The following is a 7,712-nucleotide window of genomic DNA, read 5'->3' as shown; positions in this document are numbered from 1 at the left end:
TTCCTGCAAATTATCCCAGACTGTTTGAACTGTATCCTCTTGCCTACCGCCAGGTTTTGTAATTGTTCTTTGCTTAACATTTAGGATAGGATGCACAAATTTATGAGTTATCTTCACTAGCAAGAAGTGAGAGTCTTAGCCAAGGGGGTAACAGTGCAAGTATCATCAGCTGTCAAAGTCTGTGATGAACTTGGAACCATAGGGCTGATAGCCAAAACCTGACTTAGAGTTGCCGTAGTGCAGAGAGACCATAGAATGTGACTGAAGAGTTGGGTAAAACTGAAGATTCAGAGGAAAACTGTGATGTGAAAGTTCTGATTTAATGAGTTTTAATACCACCATAAATCATTTAACTCTCTATGAATTACTTTGAGTTCCTATTTCATAGAGGTTGGATGTTTAAATTGTAGTAAACATCCTGGAGAGATCGTCTCCAGATAAAATACAAAATACTTCCTAAACACTTCTGCTATTTTGGAAGAATGACCCTGCAGGCATTAGATTAGCCTGATGTTTCATTTATAGCTCATTCACAGTTTATTTTTGAATCTTGTATTATTTCCTTCTGGAAGAAATCTTAAACTTGAATTTAAGTGTTTAAGATTACAAGTCAACCTCGAGATCCGTGTGCCATATGGAAAGACTTACAGAGAAGCAAACTGAGAAATGGAACTTCCTTTTTTTTCCTGTTAACTGATCAGGAGGACAATAGTTGACTTTAGATTTGAAACAAACACTTTGCTGTAGATCTCATCTGCTTGCCAGAAGTCTGAAGCGCAGATGAAAAAGTGGATATTGAAGTTTTCCTGCCCTAATGTTCTTAAGATTCAGCACGTGAAATGTATTCCTCTATTAGATAATGTCTGATAGTGTTTCAGTACCTGATTTAAATGTCTTGGCCATGTCTGTAAGGGGAAGTACATAATATAGACAAGAAGTGCCTTCATTTTAATGATCTTTGTACCTTCTGAGGATAAATAGAAAGGTAGCATTTTTCTTTACAGAATATGCATAAATGGGTATACATAATCCACTTGTACAAATAATCTATCTCGGAAAGTTTTGAGTGGCCACTATCTAAGAATCTTGGCATAGTTTTGTTCAAGTTCTAGCTCTTTGTCAAGCCCTCATGTTATATCAATAAAAACAGGTTTCAGTGAAATTTTAGTCCTTGTTTTATATTAATTTGAATGTATGCAGTGATTGGAAGAGCAGAGTTATTTCAGGATCAAGAAAAATATTGGACACCTGAGAACCAAGTGCCTATTCTTACCCTGTGTTGGGTGAACTAACGTTTATATCCCTGAAAGAATATTCACCTCAATAAAGTTCTTGAAAGGGAAACTATTTCCTATCAAGCAGATTTCCAGTAGCAGAACTAAGAAATAACACACACGTGCGCACATATACACGCACAATCCCAAGCCAGCTTGAAAAGCCAAGGGTTGAATGACTCTGTTGGCCTGAGTAGCTGCAGAAGGCATTGTTCAGACTTTACTGATTTCTGAGGTGGGTCATGACATGTAATAGCAGGTCTGGAGCAAGTGATTAACAACAGATTGAGTAGGAATCTTCTAAATCATCTCTGCTGCTGGAAAAAGAAACGTTTTTGGAACTTTATTCTCAGTGTCTTGGGTTCTTGGTCTCCTCCTCTGCTAATCAGTATCAGATTTTGCCTCTGTTCCTCTTAAATAAAAATACCATAATCATCTTACCATCTGGCCTAGAAGCTATTCTTAGTATCTTGTTGATATAAGACTGTACTGAGAAATAGTTATAGTCTGTAGAACTACAGGATACCATTGTCATTTTATTTGAGACTTACTAAAGAAGAAACAAATTGAGTGAATTGGCCAGTTACGGGGGGGATAAATTGGTTTTCATTTGTCAGCATCACTTTAAGATTAGATGTGTAAATAAAGCGATGTCAATCTTCTGGTATATTGAAAGGCAAACAGTGTCACTGATGTCCATAGTTAGTGGTTGTAAAAGTTCGATGAAGTATTATGGGGTAAGACGCATCAGTGTTCTGTCAGACTTAAGCAAGGAGAGACAAATAGGCAACTGCCTCCATAAGACTAAAATATAAAAGCCTGACTAATTTGATAAACTTGAGGAGTGAAGTGCATTATATTAGATCACATCACTTTGTTTCATCTTGTTGAGCTGTTTCAGTAACTAAGCACCTGTTAATTCTTCTCCCAGAAATTGAGGGATGAACCATCTACTGCAGGGAAAATCTGGTGGTACAGAATGGATCTTGGAACTCAGTCTATGTGCAGTATACTGGGCATTGGTTCTTAATCCATACTTGAAAAGAATAGCATTGCAATGACTGGACTCACCTTCTGCTTCCTGCAAAGAATTGTTGAAATTGCCTCTGTCATTTTTAAAATTCTTCTACTACAAAGGCTGCAGTGGGAAGTACCCATTATAATCTTTTCACATGGAGGAATTTGTCCTATTGCAGTCTTCTGGAGAGATTTCCTGATCAACTTCTGCTCCATGTTTAGACTCATACCATCCGGAATCTCTTTCAGAAAAATATAAAAAGTGTAAAAGTATGTAGAAGTGTTTTCGTTCTAACCACAATGTCTAACTTCATTAGATGCCCAGAATCTGTTACCAAAACGTAGCTCTTCAGCAGTATCTGTAAATATCTTGAAATAGAAGATTTTAGAAATTGTTTGCAATTAGCTTTGACCTATTCAGCTCCAACCTCAGCAGTCAAGGATGACCACATGCTGACTTTGCTTGCTTGCTAGTTTGGATTTGATGAGCTCGGTCCTGTTCCCATCAATCACATATTCATATGACTTGGTACCACTTAGTGTCTCTTTGAGTGTCTGGTGTGCTGCTAAGGTTTAGGAGACTTGGGCTTTAGAGGTGTTCTCTCCAGACAACTACATCTCATGTAGCAGTTCTGTACTTCTCCGTCAGGGGTCTTTCATCACTGAGAGGTACTCCCTATTTTAGTTTGAAGTGTTACTCTTCATAGTCTTAGATTTCCGTGACTAAATAGGAGACTTATGTTTTGCCATGGAAGATTTTAGATGCACAAAGACCCAACAATAAATTGACACATACTTGTGTTAATATCGCACTAGTTGGATGCTCTTTAAAGTCACTGAATTTTGCTTGAGTGTTATTTTTACGGAGTAGCCGTATACAAGTCCATCTTATGGATGCCTTTTTCAGTGCCTTGTTATAATTAGTTCTAGTGTTTATTTTTCTTTTTCTTTTGTTCCAACAGAACAACAGGCTTAGGAAACATGCCTTTGAGTTGAAAATGAATGACCTCACATACTTTGTGCTGGCAGCTGAAAATGAGCAGGATATGGATGACTGGATTTTCATTCTCAACAAAATACTGCAAATAAATCCAGAGGGAAACATTCAGGAGAGGAAGAGCGCAGATCTTACTGATCTGAAACTTGGTGAGAGTGAATAGTCTCTTGCATTGTTGCTTTTTGTTGTTGTTGGGGTTTTTTTAATCAAATGCAATAAAACGGACCTTCAGACATCACTATGGAATCATTTTAACTGCCTGAGCCTGTAATGGATTCTGCACCTATTGATTTCTGATGAAGCTGCACCAGTCTTTTGGCAGTCCCTGAGCAATGTCAGCTAACTCCCCACAGATCATTTTCAGAAGGCTGTGGGGGAGGTAAAGCTGCTCCCCACGAAGTCAGCAGGAGCTGTGTGGCTCTGCTTTGCATATGCAGCTCTTTCAAGTATAGTCCTCTCTGTCAATGACCTTGCTAGTACTTAGTGTTTTACTGTCTTGAGAGTCTGAAGGTTTTAAAGAGTTTTGTGCTGGAGAGAGGTTAGATCAGTTTTTCCCAGTGTTTTGTTTTCTTTAAAAATCTGGAGCTAATAATTAAAAGAAATCCTATTCTTTCCCTGGAAGCTTACTGACTTTTCATTTCTTGCTTTTGTGAGTTTGTTTATAATTATGCTTTCACTGTGGAAGAAAGAATTGGATGCTCTGTTATACTGCACTCTTCATGTGGCAGTAACTCATTCCTCCACATAATGAATCCATGTTCAGTTTGGATGAACCCCAGCTGAAATTCTAAGACTGAAAGCACTTGAAACCTTAATACAAATTTGAACTACTTATGCTCTGAGCTGAATCAAAGGTTTGAATCCACATGCATCTGACTCTTGGGGAAGTTCAGAGCTAATTGAAGGCTTTAGCCTGGTGTTTATAATAAATTCTGATTTCGGAGGAGCAGGATACTCCTTGTATAGCCAAAGATGTTTTTATAATTTGGAGTCACAGGAGATTTGCACTTCAGAATCAGAGAAGTACTTTTGAAAATTCCACCCATAAGGGATATTAATGAAACAGGAAGAAATATGTGCGTAAAAGGTCAAAGACATAAGGCTAACAGAAAACAGAAGTTTCTACTGGTAAAAACCCTGGTAACAAGCAACAGGAATGTGATAGGGAGTTAACTTGTCAAAGGCAGGATGCTTTCTTGGCAGAAGAGCTCTAAATGGCTGTAATGACTTATTTCACATTGGGCTGAATTACCTAGTGAAAGCAGAACAGTGCCTAGCGAGCTCAGTAAAGCAAAGGGGTTGTTGTGTAGGGCTGTTTTCTGGATCCACAGATTTGCAGATCAAGGAGTCCAGGCTATAACCCTCCCCTTCCCAAAGAGCAAGTCAGGTCCCGCCTGTCTCACTGAAGACTCCCTTTACTGAGAGTCCAGAGTCTTTCTGTTGACATAAACCATCAGTGTTGCCTCGGAAGGGACTGAGAAAGCAAAGGAAGGTGTCTTTGCTGTGGGCAATGAGTATTTGTCATGGATGAATGAGTCAGATGTTTCACTGAGTAGACTCAGGCCTCTTGTTTGAAAGCTTAGATGTAGACTAAGTTACAGTAAGCACTAGTGGGAGATGAGGTTGAGGAGGACAGAGGTTTACATTAGTATCTCTTCCATTTGTTAGCCTGGTGACAGGGAGTAAAACAGCATGAGGATAGATTTTCTCTCTTTTTTTTTTTTTTTTTAAACCCAGCAATAATAGTCAGTATAATAAAAACATCTGTGTAATTAAATATTTCTTCTTTTCAAGACCCTGCAGAAGTTTCACTGACTTGCGATTGCACTCAGGAAGAGACTGATTCTTCAGAGAACAACTTGCACCCAGACTTCTCGAAAGTAAAGGATGTTATATTTATCTTTATAAGCTTAGTGGAAAGTTCTAACTAGCTGAAAAATGCCTGCCAACAGATTATCATTAATATTGTGAAAGGTTTGAAAATACAGCCAGTCCACTGTGATTGTTAGAGCCATGACAAATAGCAGGAATAGTTTTCTTTCTGAACAACTGGTAGTTTTGCTTAAGTGAGAAAAACTTAACTGGACTTAAAGAAGGTAGGTGCTCCCTAGAGTGGTTTGATTTAGTCCTGCAAAGTCAGTAAGCATCTGGTCCCTGCAGTTATCTGTGAAATATTTACTCTTTTTAACTGCATTTCAGCCCTTGGAGAGCTGAGATTTCCTGTGTGACTTGCAAGGAAATGAGCTGTGAACTGTTCATCATCTTCTGTAATTTCATTGAAAGATGCATGTGGTATCAGGGGAGGTGTTTTGTCCTCTGCATCTCATGACCTGCTTCATGTGGGTGAGATAATTGTAGATGGTGCTAAGAAACTTTTCTGATGACAGGCTAGATTGGAAATATTTCACTGCTTTTTCTTAAACAGATGTATGAACTGTTCGTAATCTTCTGTCAGTGAGCTACTATAGAAACTTTATATCTACACAGCCAAATGCTATTGAGGGATGTTACTCCCACAGATTTGAGCTGAAAGCTGTATATGCAAGTGAGGACAGAGTATAGTCTACATTTTACCGTAGGTTGTGTTGATACGTATGAAGTAGTCACCTGGTATTAAAAAGAAAACCAAATCAAACAAACCCAAGCACAAAATCAATGCAAAACAACCAACCAACCGGATAAAATGTAACTGAGTTTTTGTATGAAGAACAGCAGTATTATCTGATCATCTTGTCTGTGAAAGGACACTTTCCAATGGTTTGATTAATGCAAATATTTCAAAGGTATCTTAACGATATCTCAAAGACCACTGGTAGCCTGCAAGGCTAAAATAGATGGTCTGTATGTTGTGTGATGCTTGTATTGCCCTTTATATGGTTCATTCCTGTGCCCCCCGCCTTGCTCTATAGGCTTGGCTGCAGCAGTGATCTGTGGCCTGTCCCTCACCCCCACGGCAAGTAAATCTCCTGACCCATCAGGTCTCCCCATCAGGACCTGCTTCTGCAAGTCAGCCTGTGGGCGCTTTAGGAAGTGAACACAGAGCTCATGGTCTTGCTGTGCTGCTTCTGCATGCTACTTAATGTGTATCAGCAGCATCGTGCTGTTGTGATAAATGCAAAATGTTGAATGGGACCTGAACAACATCCACTCTTCTGACATCTTACACAATAGATTTGTTAGTAACATGTACGAACTTGTATTACTTCACTGATCTATTTTGGGGTTCCTTAGAAGTATATCATGGCCTGAAAATCTGTGCTTCACAAGCATATAACCTTCAAAGAGTGTTTGAAGATACTTTGGAAGAAATACTGCAGAAATGAGAAGTGTTGTTACAAGTGAAACATTGATCATGCATTTGGAAGTCTAACAACTCTGGATTTCTGTTCTTGGGCAGAAAACTAATTTATTATCTGTCACCACAGTACATCGCAGAAACAGAAGAAACGGTGAAAGCCTCTCGAAATGCAGAGCGACTAAATCTTTTCTCTTTGGATCCTGATATAACAGTAAGTAATTTTTATATATCTATATATCTGTATCTATCTATCTATATATATAGATGTATATATTTAGAAGTTTTAAAAAACAGGTGGTCTGAGCTGACTGGGTTAGCTAAGCCACTGGAGTGGACTGGAGTTCAACAAGCAACTGGGTATATCCGACAGTTCAGCTTTGAAGGGTGAGGGGAGCTATCTCTAGTCCGTAGGGATTTCTGTATAGACTGCACCCCTATTGGATCACAGAATGGTTGATGGATGGAAGTGACCTCTGGAGGTCATCTAGTCCAGTCTAGCTAAGATTTCAATCATTAAAGCAAACTGAAAATACTACAGAAGCAGAACCATCTCTTGGAATGTTACGAGAGCAGTGGTTTTATTCATTACACTGAATTTGACTACAGAAATGTGAATTGATATAAAAAGCAATGGGAAGAAGGTACAGCTGGAGGTACAAAAGGCTATTTGTGGGGAAAAAAAAGGTTTAGCTGGAAATGTAGGGTAGTAGGTACAAAAGGCTATTTGTGGGGAAAAAAAAAGTTTCGCTGGAAATGTAGGGTAGCGCATGTTGCTTTTCTTTTTATCTTCAGCTTGCTTATCATTGGTGTCAGAGTTCACGGTTCAAAGAATGTTACTCCTTTCACTGAATGTACATTTGCTGGTGATTTAACTGGAGAGTGTATTTTAATTAAAAAGAAGACTGCATTGACATTACATCAGTATCCATTCAAACTTGAACCTCTTGTCAATCAACTGGAGTGCTATTATTAAAAATATTAACTGAATTGAAATGGTGTTTGGTGTATAAATAAGGGGAAAGGAGGGGAAAGGTCTGAAATCTAATCTTAAAATGTGTTGTTATAGTCTGAAAATATGAGGTTGTTTAATATATGCAGGCTCAACACAAGCCAGCAATGTGCGCTT

At 38.6% G+C, this 7,712-nt stretch overlaps 1 protein-coding gene across 1 annotated transcript in view; it reads left to right on the top strand.

Annotated features, from left to right (window-relative positions):
- The window catches only part of LOC104546107 (dedicator of cytokinesis protein 10-like), a gene marked incomplete at its 3' end in the record, with an annotated part of 27,568 nt that extends 20,771 nt beyond the window's left edge, over positions 1-6,797 (top strand). Inside the window, exons 7-9 of the mRNA XM_010191400.1 lie at positions 3,254-3,437; positions 5,083-5,168; positions 6,714-6,797. Of these exons, the coding sequence (XP_010189702.1) occupies positions 3,254-3,437; positions 5,083-5,168; positions 6,714-6,797 (354 nt within the window). The remainder of the gene's footprint in view (positions 1-3,253; positions 3,438-5,082; positions 5,169-6,713) is intronic.
- Between the last annotated feature and the right edge of the window lie 915 nt (positions 6,798-7,712).

This window comes from Mesitornis unicolor, unplaced genomic scaffold (genome assembly GCF_000695765.1).
Source record: "Mesitornis unicolor isolate BGI_N332 unplaced genomic scaffold, ASM69576v1 scaffold17729, whole genome shotgun sequence".
Classification (NCBI taxonomy): domain Eukaryota; kingdom Metazoa; phylum Chordata; class Aves; order Mesitornithiformes; family Mesitornithidae; genus Mesitornis; species Mesitornis unicolor.
The sequence above is the reverse complement of the archived record's forward strand: the minus strand, read 5'-3'. Positions and strand labels throughout refer to the sequence as shown.